General features: G+C 42.8%; 4 protein-coding genes across 7 annotated transcripts in view; 3 read left to right on the top strand and 1 right to left on the bottom strand.

Annotated features, from left to right (window-relative positions):
* LOC6501462 (hemicentin-1) overlaps positions 1 to 27,612 on the bottom strand; it is a 133,314-nt gene that overhangs the window by 68,554 nt on the left and 37,148 nt on the right. The gene's annotated exons all lie outside the window — the stretch shown is intronic.
* On the top strand, positions 6,071 to 7,454 carry LOC6499101 (odorant receptor 98a; the record flags this gene model as incomplete). The annotated part of the gene is made up of 3 exons (XM_044714069.1): positions 6,071 to 6,915; positions 6,970 to 7,327; positions 7,383 to 7,454. Coding segments are annotated over exons 1-3 (1,185 nt in total), but the record flags the coding sequence as incomplete, so codon positions are not given.
* LOC123257003 (odorant receptor 98a-like) lies at positions 8,044 to 9,307 on the top strand. The gene is made up of 2 exons (XM_044714165.1): positions 8,044 to 8,833; positions 8,884 to 9,307. The coding sequence occupies exons 1-2, from the start codon at positions 8,055 to 8,057 to the stop codon at positions 9,290 to 9,292; spliced, it is 1,188 nt and encodes a 395-aa protein (XP_044570100.1). The 5' UTR covers positions 8,044 to 8,054; the 3' UTR covers positions 9,293 to 9,307.
* Positions 9,575 to 10,931, top strand: LOC6499102 (odorant receptor 98a). Its single transcript, XM_001955258.4, has 3 exons — positions 9,575 to 10,335; positions 10,390 to 10,747; positions 10,808 to 10,931. Exons 1-3 carry the CDS (start codon positions 9,575 to 9,577, stop codon positions 10,874 to 10,876), a joined length of 1,188 nt encoding a protein of 395 aa, XP_001955294.1. The 3' UTR covers positions 10,877 to 10,931.

The following is a 27,612-nucleotide window of genomic DNA, read 5'->3' as shown; positions in this document are numbered from 1 at the left end:
GATATAGGTATGTATGTATGCGTGGTGCGAACGCTAAAATGATTAAGTTGAGACTTTAGGCAACTATCGAGGAGGCTTTTTAATTGGCACAAAAGGAAATCGCCTGGAAGTTAAATGAAAATTTGATTAAACATCTAATTGATTGGCGGTCTAGCGTGCAGCAATTGATTTTTGTCCGGTGAAGAGAGGGCATTTTTAATTTGATTAAACTCAAGACGCTGCAAATATTTAACGCTAATTAAACTCGACGACCAACAGAAGCCATTCAATGGACATGCCAAGGACTAATTAAGATTTTGTCAATTACTTATGGCGAGTGCCACGCCCAAGGAGCGCGATGGGCAAACAGAAAAGGAAGAAAGCCGCACGAGAACTAGGGACGCAGCGAGGAGGAAGGTCCTGACGCAGCAAACTGCACGCTTCACTGTATCCTCCTTCTTGCCTGTGTATGTGTGTGTATATATGCAATCATTAAAATTAATTTATTGGTTTCATTAACTCGGCTGCCGAGTCTTTAGTAGCTTGGAGCACATTAGGCGCTTCCACACCCGTCGATATCCCTGCCGTCCTTTCATCCTGCCATCCTGCCGTCCTAAAACTAAGGCTGCAATTCCTATCTTTTCTGCTCTTCTGAAGCCAAATGACACTCTGACGACATTTTGTTTCATTTTGTGTGGCAACCAAGCCAAAATCCGTTGAAAGCATAAGCCAGAAAACAGAGGCAGCGGGATTGAAAAGAGAAAAGTCCCCCCGGTCACCGCCATTCGCCCCAAAGTCAAAGCCTTTGCGCTTGGCTGACCAACAATGAAAATATAATGTCGTCCTCGTAGTCCAAGGACCTCCGCGTCCGCGTCCCTTTGCCTCTCCCCCACTCAATATTGTCGGCGGGAAAAAAAAGAATGGCGCTAAATGAAAATGAACTAGAAATAATCATCATTAGGCACGGACCACCTTTATGAACTTTTGGCGGCAAGGCCCAGAAAACTCTTTGCTCCTTTGGCATTAAATTCCAGCAGTTTCGATTTCAGACTGCGTCTCAAAAGTTTCGAGTTGGAAAACTAACTCAGTCACATGAGTTTCCAAGCTTACAATCGGCATTGAATTTCATGCCTAAATTCAATTATTTTATGGAGAAAACAAAGAACTTTGGATGTGTTTGACTTTTTAAGCAAATAGTTGTGTGTACTTCTGAGAAAGATGATTCTTACGGTTAAAATTGACACTGAGATAAAGGGATTTATGTTTAAAATGTGTGTACACTCTTACTCGCTTAAAGCACTCTTAAAGCGCTTCTTTCTTGCAGTGCATCTACACCCAAGCTGTCAGTAGTGTCTATATCTAAGCACCTCACCACCCTCCATACCTCTGGCGTCCCTCGTCAACCCTTTTCTGGGCGCAAAACCACCCGCTTGATGCATTGTACTTTGGCGTGTTGCTGACGCCGCGGGCGAGCTGCAAATGCCGCAGTGCATTTGGCAAATAAGAAAAATTGCATAAATTTCATTAAACTCGAAATGTCAAGCAACTGTCGTAGGAACACCTACCAGCCCCTGAACCCCACACGCCACCCCCTTCCCGATCCATCTATGGGGGCGTGTATATGTGTCTGTGTTTGTGGCTTTACATCAACGATGTGGCTGTCTGGGCCACGGCCTGGCAATATTAAAAATTGTGCACCCAAATCCCCAAAGTAATTTATTAAGATGCCTCATGATGTTTCTGTGCTGTGTTATTTTTTTCTTTTATTATTTACGCGCCGCTGACTTCACGCCATTAAAAAACACGGCACAACCTACATAGAAGCCATTTTTTATGCAAAAGTGTACGTACATATCTAGCAGAAGGCGACTACATCGTGACACTATTTCAGGCAGTTGCCTCATTGGAGTCGTGCTTTGTTTTTAGCCGGGCCAACAGACTCAAATGCCAGTGTCTTGAGAGAATAAGGGATAAGAAAAGGATGTGGAGATATGGGGAGTCATCCGAGCGTCCAACTAATGCATCTGCAGAGCAGCTCAGGGCAGGATCGCATCCATCGTTAGCTTCCTGACATTTATATGAGCTTCTGGCCTGGCCTTAGCCATTTTTGGCTTTGATTGCAATTCGCAGTTTTTGTGGCCAAGGCATTGTCATAAATTACTTTGCATTCCTGCCAGTACTGGGATTGGGAGTACGGGTTTGTGCGAGAGTGTGTATTTGAAAATCGTAAATCAAAAGAGTGTGAGGGAAGACGGGGGAGCCACACTGCGTATGTGTGATATTTCATAAGCGTGTCATGAATTCTAATTACCTTCTGGCGCAAAAGGAGCAATTGCCTTGCCATTTCTACGCTTTGCTTGGCTTCGCTCGGCTTTTGCATTTTATGTGCACACAATTCATAAATTTCATTTTAAATTGCTTTTCAAACTTTTTACACACATTCCCCCACACAATTACCTATACGACGGCCGATGGCATATTAAATTCCCAAAACTGCCTGGCAAAAAGTGCATAAAATAATCAGAATCAAATAAAAAAATTAGCAGATAATGTGAATAATTAAATCCAACAGAATGCATAACTACATGATAGCATGCAAATTTAATACGAAATGCAATCATAATAATAAAAATAATAATAATCATCCTGTTCATTTTTTCACCTATTGAATATTTAAATTGTTCCTTTGTTCCACTGCGCACTCTCTCGCTGTTCCCCCGCGTGCGTTGTGCCAGCACAACTGCCATTTATTGGCCAGAATTCAGTGCCAGCAATTCATTTGGCCATTTCCATGTTAACGTCATAATCTGCGTTATGCAGTTTAGCGTATCAATTACCGCATCGCGGAAAAAACTAGCATGTGGAAAAAATATATGGCCAGTGTGGCGCTCATCAGTGAAAGAGGACCAGATAAACCGAGTGAAAGGATCTCAAATAAATAGCTTTCAAAAGCAATAATGCTCGCGACTAAATATGGCCCATTTCCTAGTTTCAACTTGTTTACATTCCCATTGTTGTCAACTTTTAATAAGTAATGCTTGTATAAAATTGTATTCCTTTTTGAAATAAGAAACGCTTACCTTTGCTAATAATGGCTAATTCTTTAACTACTAATTGCAGCAATAGGTAATTGTGATATGATTATGTCTTGAATTAAATTGCGAACTTTTTCAGGCTTTTAATCCGGGCTAAATTTTTTGCCCCGGACCAACATACCCTGTTACCCTTTTGCCATAAATATGAAAAAATGGCTGCCCTTCGTTTGCGAAAATAAATTTACAATTTTTCCCAAACAAAAACAGACTTTTTCCTTGGTGTCATGAATAAAAAATGTAAATCTGCCAAATCAAAAATTGATTTGAATTGCCATGTGGTAAGTACAGTTGAATGTTGTGAATTGAATGCGGAAAGTGGCAGGCGGGCGCCGGCTGGTAGGAACTGGTGGGTGTTGTGGCATAATTGAAAATGGGCAACGGCCAGGACCTATAGTAGAACACCAATGACATGAAAAATTCATTAAACGCGTCAGGCCACAAAAAGGTCCAACCACAATGGGTGCGGTTCTGGACTGTGTCTGCAAATTGCAATACGAGCCATTGATGCATTGGTTAGAACACACGTAACATTAGAAATCTGTCATTTGCAAAAACATTAAAATTCATTTTAAACAGGTCTCCGTTTCACAGGGTGCAGTACCAAAGGATCGCTGAGGTCTCACATTAACACACAGCATTGGAGTGTGCAAATGAATACACCGCATGAAGTATGACAAATATTTGGCTAGTTTCCGTCCAATGGTGTTGGTTTAGTTAATAAATTAGTAAAATTTTCTGGTGACAATGCTGTTGCTCGCGCGGTTGTCAGACGAGATGGCGCGACAATGGCAAATGGCTGTGATAATAGAATTTTTGCAGAATTTCGTTGTACATTTTCGTTTTTGCCATGAGCGACAGCTGCAATAATAATAATAATGCACCGCCGCACCGCACTGGCAACATCATCATCGGCGGCAACTAAAAACATGTTAGACAAGCGCCAACATTAGCAAAGTGTTTGTAAAATATGCCACCAACAAGCCGGACTGCAGCAGGCTTTCCACCCTTTTCCGCCCATTTTTCCGCCCTCCAATCTAGCCTTCTAAACATTTTCCAAAATGCCTAACGAAGCTGCATGAACGGGTAGGAGTAGGGCCCCGCGGATACACATATCCTTTGCCCACGCACGCCATTGTTGAGGTCGACGTCGCTTTTGACGTTGCAATAAATTTCCACGTTTATTTATTATTGCGCCACACGTCACTGATAATTAAAAATAAATCAATTTTTAATGGGTCTCTGCGAAAGCTAAGCCGAGGCCGCCATAACGCGGCTCTTATGGACGAGTGGACTCTGGGGTTATATGAGGCTTTCGACACAAAAGCAATTAGCACACGTTTAGGGGCGCCAAAAAATTTAATAAGGTTGCCCGCAAGCCAAATCAATATGGGCCAGAAAATTGGAACATACCAGAAATGCGGGGCACGTAAGTCAAAGTGGCGGAGAGTCGGAGTGGCAGACACGCTTTTAAGCAAATCAGTTTATGATCCAGAAACAATACTTCATCAAGCGGCATCGTAGCGCCCATATGGCACAAACTCATATCAGCCACGTTTTTCCACGTTTGCCCAAATGGCCGGCAATAAAGCTCAACTCGGCTCAGCTAGGGAAGAGTGAAAAAAATTCCAAACAAATACTCCGATTCGTGCAAGATAGAAAATGTTGATGCGTCACGTTGTTGCAATCATTAGGCACATAGACGGCGAGTGTGTTTGGAATCAGCAAGCATATATCGTACAATTGTCCCGGCCAATTGCGACTTATTGGACGGATGACTGATGGATATACAAATGGGATGCAAGCAGCAGGTTTAATGAACTTTGGCCGGGCCTAAGCATGATTGAAGGTCGTCGCATTCAGCTTTAATTATGCAGTCAACTCTTTGCCACATCGGCAACACAACACCCACGGCACACACACACCAAACACACACCCAGTAAATCTAATAACATAAGCCCCAGTCAGAGTCAGAGCCAGAGCCAGAGTCACAGTTACAGTGGAAAAGCCGGAGGAGACGCTGTTATTTATATGAACGCATAAATATCAGGGCCAGAGTCTGACCACAGTTGACTTGGCAACCGCAGAAAATGGCATAAAAGTCAACATGTTGAACAGCAGCTGAAAAAATATAGCTCAAGATATTATGCTATATGCTACTATATGGTATAGTGATGCGTGCCTCGTTGTAGGTATATAAGAATGTATTTGTATGTGCGACTTTTCATATCTGGTCGGGCTATAAAGTATAAATTACGGCAAATGTGTTACGAGGAGCAACAGCCTGGGCATCGCACGCACAACTAACTAACAACTATTAAGCCTCTGGCTCACTCTGTATCTGTCTCTTCGGGTAGTGGTTCTTGTTCTGGTTCAGGATCTGGGTCTGGCTCTGACTCTGGGTCTGACTTCATCCCAGGGTGAAATACCGCCGAAGACAGGAGCAGTAATCAACATGCGTGGCACTGTATGGCACTCTGCGTTTTACACATGCGCCATGCCATTTTTCCGGTGATTAAGTGTTGATAAGTCTATAAATTAACTCGAACACACGCGTCTGCCTGCCGACATCCCGACAAGTCAGACAATCCTCTTGGTAGAGGGAGGTAGTGTGAGTAGAGAGCCCACAGCCCACAACCCTCAGCCCACATGTCGGCTACGCAATGTATATGCTAGGAGAAATGTATACACACACATATATTAATCATGGCACCAAAGACATTTACATCCGTATGGCCAGAGCTAAATGGTCGATTGTGGGAAAACTGTTGCCTCCTTAATGATAGGCCTGTGGCCTAGTGTGGAAAGCAAACAAATAAGAAATTCAAGCTGGTAACGCATTGCAGGTTATTACGAAATCAAGTATTCAACAAAAAACTACAAGCTGCGTAATTGATTATAATTCATTGAGCCAGCATTGGCACAGGTTGTTTATATTTCTACTTTTTGGGGAGGAAAAATCAAAACTGAATTACAGTTTTAAAAGGCGGTCATGGTGCATAATTTATAAAGATACGAAGATATGAAGACTATAAAGCTGGGGAAAATTGAACAGTTACATTACTTTTCAGGAAGAGAATAGAAACAAAATGTTGTTCGAGGCGTTAAGAAGGCCAACTCCCGAGAATCTCCTCACATCACCGGAAGCGTTTCGGTACTTCGAATACGCCATGTTCTGGATGGGATGGACTCAATCAAAAAAGTTCAAAGTACTGTACAGAATTGTGTCAGTCTTCATCACAGCATGGTGTGTGATCTATCTGCCGATTGGAATGCTTATCAATCTGATCATTGACACCAAAAGTACTCCCAAGGAACTGCTAAATACTCTTCAGATCTTTTTCAATGGACTGGGTACCCCGATCAAGGTATTTTTCTTCAGAATCTACTTTTGGCGGTTTTATAAAGTCAAGAAAATCTTGCACGAAATGGATAAGAGATGCCAGACAGAAGAGGAGCAAATAGAGGTACATCGATGGGTAGTGCTGTGCAATAAGGTGTACCTCGGATACCAAGCCATGTACACCGGTTACTCCCTAACCAGTTTCCTGTCTGCGATCTTAACCGGTCAGTTGATCGGAATCTATAATCCTTTCGTAGATTGGAGAAAAAGTACACAGAGCTTCTGGTTGGCCGCCTTACATGAAAATGCTCTAATTATGTTTTCCGCAAATCATACTATGATGAGCGATATATACCCGCTACTATATGCCTTGATCTTGAAAGTGCACATCAACCTCCTGCGACTGCGAGTTAAGAAACTTTGCGAGGATCCCCACAAAAGTGATGATGAAAATCACAGAGACTTGATCAAGTGCATTCAGGACCACAGACTCCTTAAACAGTAATTTAATACACTAATTGAAATGATTAAACTCTAACTTAGACTTTCTTCCAGATATGCTGATTTAATTCGTCCCGTGATCGGATCTACTATTTTTGTTCAATTTCTTCTCATCGGAATCCTTTTGGGCTTGTCCATGATCAATCTGCTTTTGTTTGCCGATATCTGGTTTGGATTATCCGCTGCGGTCTATATAATGGGACTTCTTTTACAAACCTTCCCCTTCTGCTATGTCTGCGATCTAATTCGATACGATTGTGGTCGGCTGTCCGAGGCAGTTTTTCACTCAAACTGGCTGACTTCGAGCCAAAAGTACAAAAGAACTTTGAGATTCTTCCTACAGAACTCCCAAAAGTCGATTGCTTTCATAGCTGGCAATATTTTTCCAATATCTACCAGCACAAATATCAGTGTAAGTATGAATTTTACAACTTAATTAGTAAATAACAAACTATTGCTTGTTTTAGGTGGCAAAACTGGCCTTTACAGTTGCTACTTTTTTGAAACAACTGAACATTGGAGAAAAAATAAAAGAAGATAACTAAATTAAAGGAAAAACATTTTTTATCAAGACCTGAACTTCACTCTACTAGTCTACTATTGTAACCTAAAGAGTCTATTATTGTATTAAAATCTTTCGAATACAGCTCCCTAAATAATCCAATCCTAGAATCGATCTTAGAACTAAAATTTTACGACTAAAAAAATGTATTCACCATTTCTAACTATATGCAATCAATAGCTAAAAAATAATTGGAATAAATATGTAAAAAAAAAGAACTGTCTTGTTTAAATAAAAAGCTTCTTTAAAAATCTTAAATTTTTATTACAATACGAGAGAGAAATCATCAATGTTTGGTCTTGAAAAGAATGAAAAGCGGAGGCCCTTTATAATTTTTCCAAGCCAGTTTTATTTTTTTTTGTGTGTGTTTTGTCAATGACAATTTGTCATACTATTTTTTAATTGAAATAATTGACGTGCGTAGGCTGCAGGAAAAATAATTGTGAAAACATGCCTATTGCACTTAAATATTTTAGAATGCGATTGCAGGGTCTCCAAGCTTGCAACCGATGCAAATCCCATAAATATTGTTGTATTCGTACAACCCCGTACAGTCGCAATAAAATTCAGAAAGGAAATGGGAAAAATGTATTTCAAATACTTGAGAAAGCCAACGGCCACGAATGTCCTGACATCTTCGGAGGCTATGCACTATTTCGAGGTTGCCATGTTCTGGGTAGGATGGGCACAGCCGACAAAGTACCAACTCTTGTACAGGATCGCTTCGACCTTTATATGTCTATTCAGTACGGTTTACCTCTCAGTTGGTATGCTCATCAGCTTTATATTTGATACGGACATGAAGTCAACGAATCTGAGTGAGCTGCTGACGATTCTTCAGCTACTTTTCAATGCAATGGGATTGCCGATTAAAGTGTTATTTTTAAGATTGCATTTTTCAAGATTCAGTGACAAGGTCAAGGACATTCTAGGTCGTCTGGACGAGAGCTGCTCGAATGCGGAAGAGAAAAGGGAAGTGCATCGATGGGCGGTCCGCTGCAATGCCGCATATTTAATCTATCAGGCAATCTACAGCTCCTACGCAATTTCAACATTTTTCGCATCAGCATTCGTGGGCACTCTCCCATGGCGAGTTTACAACCCTTTTGTGGACTGGCGAAAAAGCTGGTTAAATGTATGGAAAGCGGGACTAATAGAGTTCGTCATCGCTATATTTGGTATTACTCAAGGCCTGATGTCCGATGTGTACGCTCTATCCTATGCTTTGATCCTTCGAGCTCACCTTAAGCTTCTCCGACTTCGGGTGGACAAGCTTTGCTCGGACCCTGGCAAGAGCGAAGAAGAAAATCTAGGAGATCTCATCAAATGCATCAAGGATCACAAGCTCATAAACAAGTAAAGTCCTACCAAGAATATAAACAAAATTGTAATCTAATATTCTACAGGTATTACGTGACGATTCGGCCCGTCATTAGTGGCACTATTTTCGTCCAGTTTCTTCTGATTGGGCTCTGTCTGGGCCTCTCTCTAATAAATATACTCTTTTCTACGGACATCTGGGCAGCTTTGGCCACCATAAACTACATAAATGGCCTCATCGTTCAGACTTTTCCGTTCTGCTACGTGTGCGACCTGATCAAGTCGGACTGTGAACTCCTCGAAAGGGCTATATTCCACTCCAACTGGTTGGAGGCTAGTCCCCGGTACAAAAAAACTTTAATTTTCTTCTTGCAAAGGTCCCAGAAGCCACTAGCTTTCACTGCCGGATCCATTTTTCCCATATCGACCAGAACCAACATACAGGTAGCTGCAATTGATATATTTGATATATTTGAGGCACGCCCAGTAATTTAATTTAATAGGACATTAAATATTCAGAAGGCGAGCCCCTAGAAGATGAATAGAATGTGAAGAATTTATTAGGCAACATGTATGATGTGCTGACACGAATGGTCCTTAACTAACGATTACCAAGTCATAATAGAGAGTGGCCTGCTGGGGAAACAGCTGCCCAAATATGTCAATTACATTTGAATATTTCACGAAATAATTGTGATTGAATCCAGTATAAATACCTTTCAACTAAAGGGGACAATACTCAGTTTAAGATATATATTGAGAAGGATAAGCAGGGAAATGCTGTTCGAATACCTACGGGAGCCTGTTCCGCCCCATCTCCTCACATCTCCGGAGGCCTTTCATTACTTCGAGGTTGCTATGCTGTGGATAGGATGGATGCCACCGAAAAAACTACAATTCCTATACTGGATTGCATCAACCTTTATTTACACGTGGAGTGCTGTTTACCTGCCGGTCGGAATCACCATCAGTTTTTTTATCGATATCAGAACCCTGAAGGCCAGTGAGCTGATGACCATCCTTCAGCTCTTCTTCAATTCAGTTGGAATGCCATTCAAGGTTCTGTTCTTCCGATTGTACATTGAACGATTTCATCAGGCCAAGGAGATTCTGAGCCGCATGGACAGACGGTGCACTGAGGTGGAGGAGCGCTTGGAGGTTCATCGATGGGCAGTTCGCTGTAACTTTGCCTATTTGATCTACCAAATGATATACACCTGCTACACTACTTCAACGGTTCTGTCCTCTGCCATGGCCGGAGCGTTACCCTGGCGCATTTACAACCCTTTAGTGGATTGGCAAAAGGACACCCTAAGCTTCTGGGAAGCTGCCCTACACGAGGGTGTCCTCATGCTCTTTGCTGTCACCCAGACCCTAATGAGTGATGTATATCCTTTGCTATATGGTCTGATCCTGAGAGCTCACATCAAACTACTTCGAAAACGGGTGGAAAAACTGTGCATGGATCCTGGCAAAAGCAGTGAGGACAATTATAACGACTTGGTCATGTGTATCAAAGATCATCAGCTAATACACGAGTAAGAATCTGAAAAAATCTATGTAATCAGATAACATCTATTTAATGTGTACAGATTCGTTGAAATGATTCGTCCCGCCATTACTCGCACAATCTTTATCCAGTTCCTACTGATTGGAGTGTGTCTTGGCGTTTCCTTCATAAACATACTCTTTTTTGCGGACATCTGGACGGCCTTGGCAACTGTGGCCTATATAACCGGCATTATGGTTCAGACCTTTCCCTTCTGCTACGTTTGCGACCTGATGAAATCAGACTGTGATCTTCTGGAAATGGCCATATTTCACTCAAACTGGCTAACTTCCAGCCGCGAATACAAAAGAACTTTGATATACTTTTTGCACAAGTCTCAGAAACCAGTCGCCTTCACAGCCGGATCGATGTTTCCAATCTCCACAAGCTCAAATATTCAGGTACGATTACCGATAATATCAAATTTGTAGCTAATTTTAATTCATTTTTTTTAATCAAAGGTGACTAAGCTGGCCTTTACGGTGGTTACCTTTGTAAATCAGATGAACTTGGCCGACAAATTAAAATGAAACTAAAAGCAAAAAAGGATTATCCTTCACAAAGGACAATATCAATTTATTGAAATTCTGCAAATTACATTTAGTTGTTTTTTTATAAATGATAAAAGTTCCTTGTGTCGATTGAATTTACCATTAAAACAGAAAATCTTTGAGTTTAGCTCCAGAATCAATTTGGGCAAACCGCAAAGGAAATATATAAATTACAATGTCATCCCATTTTCTGGACCATGTACAGAATGTTGAGGGAAAACAAAGCAAATAAACAAATAAACAGAGTGCCGGCGCAGGACCAGCAGATGGCAAAGTCAATTAAAATTCAGGGAAATTAATTGCTTTAAATACGCATAGAATTGATTTGCAAATTCGCCAAGGACATCGTAAACAAGAAATCTGTCTTAATTGCGGTGGAGGAGAGCAAAGACTGCACAGGCTCAGTGTACACACAGACTGGAGTCACCCAGATCTCCTTTCGACTCACCCAAAACCCAAGCCCAGTACCCATGACCCATTCCCGGATACCCAAGTTCAAAGTCTAGCCCCCGGCGAAAATGTTCTTGTCTGTCTTTGATGTGCACCAGGAGGTAGTCGGTGACGGTTAAAAATATCTGGCGGTACGCCGGGGCGGCGAGATTTACATAAACCGAGATGGAGGCCAAGGCAATCCCGGCCAGCAGCCGACGCAGAGGATGCAGGACGGTGCCACACAACACTCATATTTAATGGGAACGCAGCAAAAAGCCTGCGGAAAATTAATTTGCATTTTCCCCCAAACAACTAGGGCATGCTGGCATCCATTTCTATATAGTTTTTCGTTGCCACACGGCAAGTTTCCAAACACAAGTTTTCACTTGCCCGATTCTCCAGGGCTTTGTGGCATTACTGCTGCGGCGGTGGTGCCTCGTCGCGGTGGTTTCGGGTGGTACTGGTGGTTTCGAAGTGTGTCTACATTTCGAGGCGCCAAAAACTTAATTCTCACAAATGGCCAACAACATTGACAACAAAAACAGTCATCTCACATTTGCCGCCCCCCGCCCCTAGAAAGAGAAGTGGTGCTGTCTGGCGGTTGAGTGGGAAAGTGGGGGCCAGAGGTGCTGGCAACACGGCACGCGTAGACGCATTAAATCAAATTAAAAGCCCGCTAAAAGAAGTGACAAAACCCCAGGTAAATCCCATTTTAAATACAAATAGCATGCGTACTCCTCGAGGGGAAGCTGGAGCGCGGCGGATGCTGGAGTCGTTTTTTAGTCTGTCTGTCTGCCGAGAGTGGTTTTGTGGATACACCCGAGAAGGCCTGAACCACCCAAACACCCACCCACTGTGGTCGCTGGCACACATTTTTCAGCAGCTTAGCGGAGCGGTGCTTGTAATCTTAGTTTAAGTTGATTGTATGACACACACACACTCTTATTCGAATAGGAAAGGAAATCAGGATGCGATTGTAATGACTATTGGATACCTGTTACAATATTACCAAAGTCGATGTAATTATTTTTTAATAAAAATTCTAAACATAAAAGATGAGTAACGGTAAGAAACAAAAAAATATTTTAACGATTAAACAAGCTCTTCCCTTCCTGTCCAATTTAAACAGGATATATCCTTGATATCCACTGTCACCAATATATATAAAGAGAAGGAAACAAGCCCGAAGCTAAGGCAACACGATCCCGGTAAAGTGCTTTAAATAAAAATTTGTGGACCTGTATTAGAGGCGGCGAATGTGTTTGTTTGTTTGTCTTCCTGTGAGCCAAAGGCTAAGGGTTGTGTCTGGGCTAACTCTTAGCGGCCGGAGAATGGAGAATGGAAAGTGCGAAGAAAGGCGCGGAGCTTGCCCTGAAATTGCTTTTAGCGTAATTGCAAGAATTCCCCAAAGAACACCATCAGCTACCTGAAATGCCTCCGTTTTTAGGCCGCTGGAGTTGAATTTCTCCGGCATATATGAACTGTGCTGTATTTCAATTAAGACGCTTCGCAGTTCTGGTTCCCCCTCTCGGGTTGTTAGTTTTTTATTAGTTTTTAACCTTTCGGCGCTTTTGGCAAACAATACATCCGCCAAACACGGGGATCGACCAGAATCAACTCGTTCAATCAATCAAACGATCAATCAAAAAATTCAATCACCATCAATTGCAGGTGGGTGCGGCATTAAACAAACAGAGGAAACTTGTAGCTACGGAAAGGATGGAGTGTCGGCCTCTCAGGACGCAGGACTCTCATTCATTAACCCCAAAAACCGAAAATTGCAAATCGGCAGTTCAGTACAGTTCAGCGGAATTTGGTTTGGCTAAGCTTAGCTTACTTGACTATTCAGGCAAAAAACCGTTTGGCTTTCTGTGTACTTTACGATTTCTGGTTTATTTTCGTCTTTTTCAGCATATGACTGCCGTATGTTACAAGTGGGCGTGGCTGGGTGTGCGGGGTGCTGTGTGGCATTTATCATTAAGTGAGTGTGAGTGTGCGGCCTGTAAAAATCACTTTTTTAAAGCATTACGGCCTGTGCGACAGATACACGCATTGAAGCGTGGGCACTTTTGCGTTTTCCCCACCGGAACCTGAACGACAAATACCAAAGGGTCCTGCAAAACAGGAGCAAAAGCAGTTGCTGGCCACGCCCATGCCTTTCACCTCCTTCAACAGTCCCGCCCTCTGTTGAGGCAGTCATCCAGCCAGCCTGCCAGCATATTTATTTTATTTCAGCTCGTTCTGGCAGTGCATAAAACTGTTTTTAACATGTCCTGCTGCTTGTTTTTGCCTGGGCTGCCGTTGCCGCTGCTGTTTTTGTTGGCAGCCCTTTTTATGCCAAATGTAAGCGATCTGCACGGAACTGACACAAATACGGGACTGCTGGAGTGGGAGGAAGCCGGAGTGTTGGACAAGCAGATTTAAAACGTTACGGTTTACCTGCCACCATGCCACATGCCACTGTGCCATCATGCCACCATCCCACACACACACTCACCCAAACCATACGTAAATATATATTTGCGTATACACGTACATATTTAAATAAAACACTTTCGCAGGACAACGCCGCACTTTGCGCAATCACAGACAAGGGGCAGTTTCAACCAACCCACCTCCTTGCCTCCTTGCCACAACTGCAAGGGTGGTGATGGCTGAGTGAAGCAGCTTCCATTGATTTCACACAGCTTTGGTGAAGAAAAACATGTAAAAGCCGTTGCAATGCGGACAAAAAAGTATAGCTTAACATAAAAAATAAAAAGAAAAAAGTGAAAAATAAGAGACTCGCCCTCACACACAAACAGACAAACACAAATAGAGCAAATACAAATACAAATACAAATGAGTGGGGCAAGAGCATAAAAAAGCACGGCAGCAGGTGGGGGAGGGGAACAAAATTGTCGTCACGTGGCCGCTGCATAAGCTGAAATGAGTAACATCAAATGCTTTTGGCTTTCACAGGAAATGGCAGTGCAATGCATTTTTATTTACATCTAAGGACTCGGGGGCGAGGCTAGCAGGAATGAGGGAAGGGTGAGCAAGCCATTAAGGAATTGCTCAGCAATTGAAATGGCCAAGTCAAAATAAAAGACACAGAAGGGGAAGTAGGGAAAGATGGGGCACGTCGTGCATTTGATTAAAATTAAAAATACTTGGACAGCGCCGGCTTTGATGTAGACCACAGTGGCATATCAGCGGGAAATCCACGAGTCCTTCCAGCCCCTGCTGCTGCCACTGCTGCTTCCTTTGCACTTTTGCCGTTGCCGTTGCTGTTGCTGTTTCGGATTTCATCCCCATCCTCGTGACATTGATTTATGTGAGGCAACTTAATGAAAAGACCATTGCAGGCTGTATCAGCTGGCCAAGGTAGAAGCAAAGCGGCCAGCATGAAGCGTTCGATTAAGCTAAGCGAAAATAAATTACAAGGTATTAAGCAGAAATGACTGCCAAAAGTGTTCTTCGGTTTGGCTGCGTAACGCATACGCCCCTTTGTACAGCAGCGGAGGTTTCCTGTTTTACCTTTTAGCTCGCTAAGCTAGCTTAAAGCCTTCTCAAAAGATTATTAATTTATAAGAAATAAATCATAAGAATAAGGGCCTTTGGATTAAATTCTATCCGCATTTTACTGATCTCTTACCGAGTACTTTTCTTTACTTATTTTAAGATTGAAAACTTCACACCAACCTGAAACGAAAAAGATGTTAAAAAATAATTAATAATTTGCGAAAAATCCATTTATTATTTTCTGTGTAAACATCCAACTACTATTAAGGGGAAAAATAATGCTCTCTAGAGGTTTCAGCACCGCGGCAGATGATAACACTAGTTTACAAATTTAAATGTAATCGAGTGAACCTTAAAATTGATGATTGTTTTATAGTAATTTGGGGTCGGAGAACACGAAAATGATTGATGAATTTTGAAAATTTCAATTTTTCAATTGGTCGAAAATGACACTATTTTTGTACTTTGTTCGCTTGTGCATTACAGAGATTTGATTGAATAGTGTCATTTTCGACCAATTTTGAAAATTTCAATTTTTCAATTGGTCGAAAATGACACTATTTTTGTACTTTGTTCGCTTGTGCATTACAGAGATTTGAGTCAATCTGCACATATTATATATCCACGTAAACGTTACTTCAATACCTGTCAATCAATATCCTTTTTTTGTTTGTAAACAGTTTTTTTCATGAGATATTACCAAAAAACTGAAAAAGGACCTCAAAAACACGATTTTCAAAAATATCTCAAAAACGGTTCTTAAGAAAAATAAACGGATGTCATTTTCGTGTTCTCCGACCCCAAATTACTATAAAAAACACTTTTTTATGGAGGTTCATTTTTGGTGTAAACTAGTGTAATCAATCATCAATTACGTTTGAATCCATCAGGAATTATGCGTTAAATTGATTGAAAGTCAGTTGGCACATTCTAGTTGGGCCCGACACTGAATTATGGCATTAAATCAATACTCTTCTAGTTAAATCAATGGCACTATTGCAGGACTAGACGGGACTCACTAGCCAGGAGTAGTAGCAGCTCCGGCCAATGGCCCCGGATTTATCTGCAGTCCGGGCATTAGCATGGACTATGGCTGCCGTCAGTCAAAGTCAGCCAGCTGGTTGAGCCGGGCTGAGCTGGAGTCCGGGCTCCGGACTCCAGAGTCCCGTGTTGGTCCTGGTGCTGTTGCTGTTGCTCTGCGGAAACTTAAATCGCCCCAGACTCCGGCTCGAGTGACGGCACAAAACTTTTGCCGGGCCAATAAAGTTGGAGCACCAGCAAGCTGCAAAGAGCTTGCAATCTCCGTCCGTCCGTCTGCTGTAGGTCGGTCGTCCTTCTGACCTGGCTGGCTCTCGCTCGTCCCGGCAGTCCTGGCAATAGACTGGCAATAGAATGTGCGCCTCTGGTCCCTCGGAAATGAAAATATTTTCTCGCAAAGCTCAAGCCAAAAGCAGTGGCATAAGAAAGCAAACCAACTGAACAGAAGAAAAACTGCAAATCGCTGCGAATCGTCTCCAGTTCCATTCCTTCTTCTGCGCGTCAATTGACTGCAATAATTCTGGAAAATGTGCAAAGTGTAAGGCCGGACTGTCTGCTTGTCCGCCTGTCGGACTATTGGACTGCCAAGTAATTTATTTATCAAGTTTCAAGCTGCAGCTTGAAAACTTAATACGCCGCCAAATTGAATGCAACACAGACACATAAACAGAGGGTCTTAAATTCCAGACGAAATGGGGTAATCACAGAAAATGATAGTTTTCACGAAGTCCTTCAGTGTCCCTGACTAAAGTTCGATCGTTGACCTAACCGACTCTCTGGGCTCTTCACCACAAAATTCAATTTACGCATCTTACCAGGCTGCCAAATCCTGGCCAGTAAGTAGCACTTCATGCGTGAACCTGACAAGGATACCCGCAACCCGCACCCACAGACCTCGCTGGAATGAGCAAATAAAAGAGAAAGTACTTGTCCTCTTTACAAACACAAAGTGAGAGGAGGGAAAAATGAGAAAAATTTTGAACTGTGGGAAAAATGGAATCCTTTGTGCAAAGTATCGGAATGACATTTATGCATATGGTGCTAGGGACTTGAGAAGCTTCCTTTATCGCCCAGCCAAGCCACTCAAACCACTAGCATCAACACCCACCGCAAATATTTGCAGAACGCAATAACAAGCGATTGCCGAGTGAAAGGAAAAGTGCGAGTGCAGCTTTGTCCTCTCGGCCCCATTCACCACTTTCCATTCACTTCGAATGCAGTTTTTCATTAGGCCCCCGATTCAGAGTCAGATTGTGATTCTGATACCGATTCGATGGAGCCCTTGTCCTCGTTCTTGGCCCACTTGTCATGCATTGCCAAGTTAGCCCTGAGTGGCAAATGGAAGTAGTCTAATCGAAGGCAAAATATTCAATATAAATAATTGATGCGCACTTTTTTTGCAGCACGGCACACCACCTCCCCCCCCCATCGCCCACTAAGCGAATACGCATACATCCGGTGCGGGTGGTGGCGAGTGGGTGGTGCACTGACGACAGCGATAAAAACAATACAGCCAGTATAGCAGCTGCTGCAATGGCAAAACAATTTTGCATGCACATATATATGGCATAGGATAGCAGGTCCTTGTGCAATTGCCTTCTATTGCCCACTGATTGATGTCCTTTTGGCTGTTGTTGGCATTGTTCTTGTTGTTCTCGCAAATTGGTTTCCATTCGATCCCATGAATCGTACGAGTGTGGAAGTGAGTGGAAGTGGAAGTGTGGGTGTGCTGGGGTGATTCAAGGTTGCTGCCGCATTAAGTGTCCTCACAGAGGCAGCAGAAAACAAAAAACAAACCACTGCATACTTATGAGGGCAAAGTGTATAAGGCTCAATTAAAATTTTACGCCCGTTTGCATTTCAAGTGCATGTGTTTGTACAAAGAAGTGAACGGGGCCTGCGGCAAAGGACCAGGATCTGGGCTTAACAGCTCCAAAGTGTGTGTGTTGTGTGTGTAGGCCCAATTGTTTGGCAGTAGTTAGCCCGTAGCTGCAACAGCAGCAGTTGCACTTTCCGACTGCAGTTCAAAGCACTTTGCTTTTGGGGCTAGACTGCACAAGAGCGTATTTAACAAATCGCAACTTGGGGCAAAATTGTTTCGGCCTGGCAGAGAGTGCCTGTCATGCTGCCCACAATTTCAGGCTTCGATTTAAGATGATTTATTCTGGGAGATTGTGTGGCCCTCAGCCATTAATTTTAGTCTGAAAAAGGCATAAAATACAAATTTAAAGATACCATGTATCGCATAATCCATGTATCGCATAATTGTCGACTTGGCCATTATTCATCATTCCGGAAAAAGATAGAAAAGTTCCACCCCCACCCATAATATTTACTCTAACAGCTGGATGCTTTGACAGCGCCAAAAACTATTATTGCAACAGCTCGAGTTGTTTATCCCGGCCACTTTCACACCCCCGCACTGCACGCTTTCAAAATCAGACTAAACTCTCCTCTTTTCTGTTCTAACCCGAATGCGAATTTCATTTTTTATTATCACTCCTTTTATTGTTTCTGCCGCCAACGCAGCCCAGAACTCAAATCGAAATAAAAACAAAATCAACTTGCAAATATGTTGAATATTTTACATGGCGCACAACAATGGTTATAACTAAAAGCGGCAAATGAAATATGCAACAAAAGCGAGCGTGCTGCATGAGAATAAATTGAAAAAGGGCAAAACACATCCTAAAAAACACACACACAGTGTTGGCGAAAAATCAACAAGAAAAAATGCAGAAAAGAAAATGGAAAATGAGAGGCAACTTGGTTAACAAATTGCTGCAAATATTAGAGGCGAAGTTTAATGCAGCGGCAACAGACAATGGACCCATATTTCTGACAACGAATTAAGCAAAATCCCACCGAAAATTCAAAAAATGCAGCAGCAGGATGCAATAAACTGTCGTGTGAGACTGCGAGACGTATAATATACAACAAACTAAAAATGGCAATAGATATATATTCGCAACAGCATCGATTTTCCTTGAACAAGCTGATGATGCAACATGTGTGTGTAACTCAGAGTGTGTTTATATTTTTCCACTTTTTTTCATTTTTAGCCAGGCTAAGCCAAGCATGGTGAAGCGAAGAGGAGTTTGACTGTGAGCTTTCATATTTCCGCCTTCATATAGCTATACTATAGAAGACTGGCAGGACAATTTTTAAAAATTCAATTTTTCCTAACATCTAAGCGGTTTGAACTTGTGTGCGGATGAATGTATTTCCGTATAAAAGATGCAGTCTGAAGAGGCTAGAGAAAATTGCCTTTTTGCGACTATTCCCTCAACAAATTGCCAGGCTGAAGGCTGCAGGCTGAGAGGAAGAGTCTGTCTCACAAATAAAAACAAAAATGTCAACATAAGTAAAGTAAGAATAAACTATAAAAATGGGAAACACAAAACACAGATATATTGGAATAACATGGCCTAGGTGGCCGGGTCTCTTCATTTTTAAGCCAAAATGGAAATGGAAAATTGCACAAAATGCAATTTATGCTCATGAAGTAGAAATCGAGAGAGTCATACATTTTGTTGCCAATTCACTGATGTGATATATAGGCAATAGCAAAATTTCATTTATTTGCTAGACACGCCCACGACGACCCGCCCACTGCCCACCGCCCACCGAATGATGCATGACCCCAATGGTGCTTCAAGGATTGCTCAGCTGTGCGTTGATGTCTAATCCTTAATATTAAATCCATACAATCAATTTGCACAACCGAAACATCAGAGGGGAGGTGGACACGAAAGGCAGGGCCACGTGACGTCGCAGTATTATTTGGAAGCCTGAGAGGATATCTGGAATTCAATTTTCTGCATAGATACGCAGCAACAGGGCCTGCGAGCGATATGAAAAATGCAAAGGGAATAATGAAAGTCACCTTTCGCACAATAATTCATCATTGTGCACGATTTCAAGGGGAGTAGCAGGAACGTCGCAAAGCAGGATCGTCATATCCAATGAAATGCATAGTCATGCGATGTCAGCGAACAGACAAAGCACCACAGAACAGCACAGGACAGGACAGGCGAGTCCTGCGGAACGGCAGAACGTGAAGGGACCTAACCTAACAACGTGGAAAAACAAATAATTCAATTTTTTGCACTCCCAGCAGTGGTGACATCAACACATACGGACGGATACGGATACGGATGGCAGCTCCATGGTGCTCCATATAGCACCATATACGAATGCAATCTACGCAGCGTTCAGCCGGTTGATGTATGACCCACAATGGGCCAAAACGGGCGGGGTCAACAGCCAGGGAATTGCTGAATAGATGAGCATACAAAACGCTGGCCATATGTCAGAGCATCAAATAAATATCATAAATTGCCGAGCGAAGAAGGAAGGAATGCTGATGGTGTTGAGTAAGTGGGTAAGTGAATGAACCATCTCCGGCCCCCGGACAAGAAACAATCAAAATTCTCCTTTCTCGGTGGATATTTTTCAGCATACTCTTGCCCACTATCTGCAGAATTTATTGATTGCCTTGACTTTAGTCAATCTGTCAGATTTTGCTAGCAAAAAAGGAATAAAGATAAAAAAGAACGGATTTACGCTTTTGATTTTAAGTGACAGAGCGACAAAAGGAACAGGACTGGCGAACGAAAAGATAATGTCAATATTAGTCGCCTGCATAATGTGTACAATAAATGGCAAAATAATACAAAGACCCGAACGGAAGGCAGTGGAGAAGCGAAATGACAGGACAGACCGCGCAAAGGGATGAAAAATCAATAGCCCCGAGCAACAAAGGAACAATGCGAAGGATACCGAAGGATACAAAGGATAATACGCACCCAGACCTGGCCCCAGAAGCGAGCCCAGGCCGGATGCCAAATAAAAAAGAAATTTGTCAGTTATGGTTTATGTGCATTTGTGCCTCAATAACAAAATTAATCATTCGCCGTATGGATTACTCGCATGCTCTTCAAGTTTTCACTTTCACTTGGCCCACCGACTTGGCTGATTTGCATTCAGGCGTAAGGTTCAGTCCAAGATTTCGGGCCCAGAAGCAGTACAAAGCCGAAAACAGTTTTTGAAAAATGAATCAAAACATGCGCACGTCATAAATTTCGTAAAAAGCATAATAAATAAAATGAAATAATAACATTTTTATTACACTGCAGCCGGCGAGCCAAGGAGCCAGTGAAGCATGGCCCAAAAGCTGTCGAAGGAGCACCACCAAAATCACCCAACCACCCACTCAGCCGCACCACCCAAATGGCAACAGCTTCTAATACTTTCGAATGGCAAAAGTTTTAGCAGCTCCACACCGCTCAGCACTGGCTGTTTGTTGCTTTTAATGATGCCATCATAAATTATTACATTGCTATTTCGTTTTATTGTTTCACCCGCGATTGAGCAGCTGGAACTGTTACCTAGAGGAGGAGCTGAAGCTCTCAGCTCTCAGAATCTGGGAAAATTTGGGCAGCAAACAAGGCTAAACGCAATTATTATTACTTTTAAAGCATTTTTATGCCCTTTTATTTCCCGGCCACACGATTTTGCTATTAACAGCGAACAGTGAAAAGCGAAACTCCTCCTGCCAGGTTGCTGCTCCTGCCAGGAGCAGGCTCCTGCCAGGAGTATATAACAATCTTGGCGGCTGAAAAAATTCCGCTTTGGAGTTTATTATGATTTTTATGGATATAATATAGGCCGCCCAGTCCTGAATACCAGTGACAGTGCGCACGTGCAAGCTGGGTAGTACTAACGTCCTGAAGTCCTGGCGCCACCTGTGCGATTCCTGTCTCATCAGAATCCCAACTCTCATTTCGGTTTGGTCGCAGCAAAGCATATTGATGGTGGGAAGGTGGTGGTTTGTGGAAATTGGTATGGCAGGGGGCGGAAATTGTTAAAACTGTAATTGCTAAACGAATTTTAATGAGCTCATTAATTTGATAAAGGGATTTACACGGTGTTGCGGTCTGGCGGGCTGCTGACGATGTCCTCGTTCTCGTACTCGTCCCGGTCCTGGCCAAATGTTGCTATGCGGTTAACTCCCCCACGATGCCCCCTCGGTTGGTATCTCTTTTTTGACTGTCTGTATCCGCCGGCAGTGCTGCCGGCATTAATTAAAATTTGCTTCAAATTATTTTCCAGCTTTTTTGGTGTCGTTTTTTGTATCCCTACCAGCTGCCTGCTTGCTAGGCAAACAAAAATTGTTTGACTTGCTAATGTTGTTGGCGGGTTTGAAGCCATGCAACAAAAAAGAAGGAAAGTAACGTGGCTTAATGCTTTCCCCGCTGAAAATTGCACAACAGTAAGCAACCAAAAAAAAAACAATCAAGCAGAAAAAGTTTCGCCCAAAACTAAATAAACGTAGCATGAAGAGATATGCAGCAGGAAGCGGCTATATATGAGCTTGTGTGTCGGCCACAGTTGGTTGCAGCAACAGTGATACACTGGAGTTGCAATGACACTGACAGTCGCACTGACAACACCACATAGATGGCCCGTGGAGTGCCGCACCCACGCACCACTCCCTCCGGTCTGTAAGTCGAGTATGATAGCGCAAAAATACGCCATTTTTGGGCTTGTGTTTCCTTTTTTTATGCCGACAGACATGTTCACAGCTCGTCTGATGTTTCTTTCCATTTTTTTTGTTTCTGGGTTTTTCAACCGAACTGGTCCATCAAGTGTCCAAGGCGGGAGTGAATTTCCGAGGGATTCAACAGCCATTGTTGCCGGGAGCGACTGTAAACGCCTTGATAAACACACTGAAAGCTAATTGGATTCCATTCAATTGAAAAAGGGACAAGAATGGGGTAAGGGCTTTACTCGAATTTAGATCAACATCTTCGAAAAAGCCTGTGGTCTTTGGCTTCAATAATTCCCAAATAAATACCGAGTATTCGACGCCAATCCTTTAATGCCAAATAGTTGATTAAAGCAAGTCAAGTGTATGAAATATGGCTTATAATAGATAGCTTTTGAAGAATTTGACTTTAAAGTCTATGGAACCCGATTTAGGAAATTCAATTCCGGCCATGACCTCTGAACTCGATTTCCCCATTAAGCTATTTCGCCTGCTCTAGATAATTTTCATGGGGGCCGGTCCCCCACAAACTGAGCACAATTTGCACTCATAAAGCAATTTAAATTCATGCCAAAGATGAAAGATATCCCTCGCTGTCCAGAACCAGGACCAGCACCAGCGCTAGCACCAGGACAATGACAATGGTGTGCAAATTGTTGGCGCTGTTTAAGCAAATGTTGCCGAAGGAAAAAAACAAGTACAAGGACAATCCAACCCAGAAACAGGACGTAAAACTCAAAAAAATCAAAACGAGTAACTGAAACAATTGTCGCCAACTGAGTTCCTCTGCTTTCGTACAACTTTTTAAAACAACGCAGGTGTAAGAAAAGGAAAAAAACGTATATATGTAGATATAAATAAAACCAGGAAAAAAATATATGAAACAGCACGCACAGGCCAACCCAGTGGAAGCAGATGAAATAAGAAAAATAAAAATAACAATAAAGATAATATTTTTACAGTTCAATTTTAATGCAGAACATTCTGCAGTTGCAAAAATATTTTCACACCATCGATGGCACTGCCCATCTGATGTATTGCCAGTGAAAACCACTGATGTATTGCCATATATCGTATACAGGACGGGTTTTAAGCCCTATTTTGTATAAACTGGATTTTAATCAACCCATCAAAATATTGCCAAATATGCAAATTGTAAATTGAAGACCGTCAGGGCAGAGCCTGTAAAAAGTTTAACGTAACTAGAATGCCAGGATATGTAGTACATAGCCGGAGTCTGCAGTACGGAGCTTGGCTGTCCGGAGTCCGGACCCTAAGCCCATTAGCGAGTGACGAGAAAGGATTTTTGGCGGGTGAAATGATGGAGCCAAATGTTGCCAAGGCGTCAAGTCAAACGATAAAATATTCAACAAGCAGCCCGAGAAGGCGGCAACAACAATGACAACATTAGTAACATTTGTTTGAATTAAAATGAAAACGCTGACAATCTTTGTGACTTTGAATGCCAAAGGCGGCAGCTTGTTTAGATTCTGTCTTTTCCAAAAAACCTCTATACATACAAACGTATGTTTGTGTGTGTCTGTGATTAAATAGAATTAACATTCGTCTTGCCGGCAGCAGGAGCAGAAAAATATAAACAACAAAGCCATGTAACCCTGCAGACAACCTTTCGTTGGAAGCGAAAACACGACAGCAGATTTGCTCGGCAGCTCATTCATTTTGCGCAGCCTGTTTTGGGTACCAGGATCACGACACGCCCGCTTTTCCACCCACCTACTCCCACTTTTCCCCATTCCCCATTTTCCCTGGCATTTCATTTGTATTCGAAGCATTGTGTCCTGTTGAACATTCTTAATTAGGTTAAATCTACTGTGCGAGGCTGTTGGGTTGGGTCTTTCGGATTTGGGTTCGGAAAGGCATATCCCAGGCCTTTGTGCATGCACACCCCTTACAGACCCCCGTAATGAAGTTACCCTTTTAAAGGAAGGGACTTCCGAGGAACGCGTGTTTGCCATTTGGCATAATTTAGTACACCACCGGCCGCCAAAGACACAAAAGCCATATTTGCGTATTAAGTCCAGGAAATTAAACAATTACAAAGTTTATTGGCTGCAATCAGGCTTACACCCTCACGCCTCAAAAAATAGACCCCACCATGTGTGTTTCTAGTTAGGATTCTGTCAAAATGACAAATATTTCCCAGGATACATTCAAAAAGAAAAGTTGCGAAAAAGTCATGTGAAGTTATGCCAACAAAAAATTGCATTGCTTTTCTGTAAATGTCAACAAAATTTAAATCTAAACTGTGAATGTAAGCCACATGTATCTGCATTTTTTCCTTGTGTATCCCAAGATTTTAGCAAATTCTCCGCAGAGCCTGTTGCCAGTTTGCTGCCAGCTCAAGCGCTTATTATAAATGAACTCAAATTTAATTAACAGTTTCCCATATTTTGTTTCACTCAGTCCAGGAACACGTACCGACTCCATCTCCCATACCATTCCCAGACCTATCATCATCTTCGTCAAGATGTCTGTGTTGTGTCTCCATTTCAGGCTTCATCACGAACAATATTAACGTCATTGTGTGGCTGGCCACTTCAGGTTCGGCGCCCAAAAAAAGAGCGTTGTTAACTAAACTTTTACGCAAAAGCAGAGCCACGGAAAACCGAAGCCGTAGCCGTGACCGTAAACGTTGACTGAGCCATAACCGTAGCGCGTGTTGGCCAAAGGAGAAACTTGAAATTCGCTGCCACAGAAAGTGGCACTCTTGGCATAAACAAGTCGGACAAAAAAAAATAAGGAAAGACTAGAACTGGCAGAAGAAAATCCGGTGTGTATATGTCCTGTCAGGAGGATGTCCTTTTCTTCGTCTACTGCCGTCGACTTTCCCTTTTATTAAATTGAATTTTACCCTCGGACCTGGACGGGGCCCAAGAATTCAAAATGAGGCCGAGGCGATATGTTTATGATGGCACTTGTCTCCCAAATACAATTTTCTTATTTCTTGCATTTTCCGCTCATATTTCAACGCGTGCCACTTGACAATTTCGTCGCTTTTAAATTTGCTTTGACATATTTGGTCGACATCGGCCATTTTCTATATCCCCCCCCTGAAAAAAAGAAATGGAAAGACCCGAACCCGAAAACACGTCCTTCATCTTTCCCGGCCGACCCATCTCTGTAGTCAGTCCGGGAAATCGAATTAAAAACTCATCTTTGCTCAATTTGGGCTTGCTCCCTGCCTGGCCCACATTTGCCGCATCGAGTCGAAGATGATTTAGGCTCGTGTCCTGCCCAAATGCCAAACATCCTTGCCAGCCTGTCGATGCTCTGCGAGAGTGTGTTTGCTTTTTTTATTGTTTTACTAGCAGAAAATCTGTTTTATTCGTACGTTTTTATTGTTGCTACGAGTAATTTAATGTGTATTGCATTTAAGCTAATATTTGAGTTGTTGCTCAGAGTCAGAGGTTTTAATGCTGCTTTTACGATCTCTTTTATGGCCTTTTTATTTGCTGGCCTTAGTCCTGGCCAGTGGCCCTAAGCCACTGTAGGCATCAAGGGGTGGCAATTGTTCCCGTTGTGTCGGCAACTTTACTCAACTAATTTCAAGCAATTACAGACGAGGTACAGCGGGCGGTACAGACGTCTCCTTTATTAATTATTATTTCCCTCAGACGATTGCTCCATTTATGAGGTTCAACACTTCAATGGTAGCGATATCAATCATTGTAAAAGGACTAAGCCGCACCAGACAGAATCGAACCCTTTAAGGACCCATTAGATACACTTGGCTGACTGCCTTACAGGATATTGGAGAGAGTGTGTGTGTGTGTTTTAAAAGGATAGGATTGTGTGTGGGCGGGGGGGTGAAGCGAATTCTTCAAGTTGGCTTTCTTAATCTCGACCCGAGCTAGTTTCGTGGGGCGGGAGTGGGGGAGGATGTGGGTCACATCAAAGGAGCCGCATCTGGAATGCAAACAAAGATAATCTTGGCCTCAATTTATTTACCTTTCGCTGCCCAAACCATTTTACGATTTTAATCAGACCCGAGTGGGCAGGAAGAGCAGGAGCTGCCATCAAAGCAAATAGTTGAGCCGCTGTCACTGGCGAAGGCAAAGGTTCCCTGGGTAATGTACAGTGTCCAAACTAATTTGACGCTGACAGGAGACGAGAGTGGAGCAGAGAAGAGAAAGCGAGTCAGCCTGAATGTCCGGCTGTCTGTTGCTACTACTCCGTTTGTCCATCACTCCCTCTAACCAACTGAGTGACGGACATGCCAGCCCATCCCCTGCATAATGCTTATTACCGCAATCATTTACAACACTGGATGGAGGTCTCCCGAAGTGGTCCAGCCTTTGACTCTCTGGCCCACTAGTTTCTGCTTCATTTCCCGAGGAATGCAATATGCAATCTCCAGGACGACTGACACACCCGCCCGCACATTAGTGAAAGTGTTGTAAGCAGGGTGAGGGTATAAACAAACGAACAATTGCTCTGAACTTTCCGTTATCTATGCCAGCGCACATCCTCCACACTGAGAGGAATAGTAGAGCTTACTAAGCCCAATGCCCAATTAGTTATGCCTCACATTTTTCTCAGTGCACACTTTACGCTGCATGCAACAGTTTCTGCCTTTTAATGGCGATCTCCTGGCAACTAAAATCCTAAATTGTTAACACACATGCGCCTGAATGTGCGTTAGCCTGGTGTCGTCTTTGCTATTATGAATTGTGCAATTGTCGTCGACGCCAGCGCAGTGTCCTTTCGCACCCAACAGCCTCCCCCCCGTTGGCCCCTTTTCATTCCATTCATTCTCCATACACTCCATCTCCCTGCCAGCTGACAGACAGCCAGTCAGTCAGCCAGTCACTCCTTTGCTCCCCCTGTTAGTCACTTCTAGTGCTTGGTTTCATTCCGATTGCCTGCTCATCAGGCAGCAGCTCTTTGTTTGTCGCCAAACTGAAAGGACGACTCACACGGCGTATACGGAATGCTGTCTGCGTTTTCCGTTTTGCCTTTCCTTGCCTGCATTTGGTCCCATTTTTCAACCGACGCGACTCACTTCGTACAACCATATATGCTAGTTGTAGTTGTTGCACTTGGCACTCCTGGTAAATGACTCTTCAACGTTTCTCGTATTTGTCTGGGAAGCACTTTGAAGTGCCAAATATTTTTACGTTTGTTGTAAACTGGCATTATATTGTTGCTGCTTTTGTCATTTGTTTTGGGC

Source organism: Drosophila ananassae, chromosome 2L, assembly GCF_017639315.1.
Source record: "Drosophila ananassae strain 14024-0371.13 chromosome 2L, ASM1763931v2, whole genome shotgun sequence".
Lineage (NCBI taxonomy): Eukaryota > Metazoa > Arthropoda > Insecta > Diptera > Drosophilidae > Drosophila > Drosophila ananassae.
This window is presented reverse-complemented; position numbering and strand designations above follow the sequence as displayed.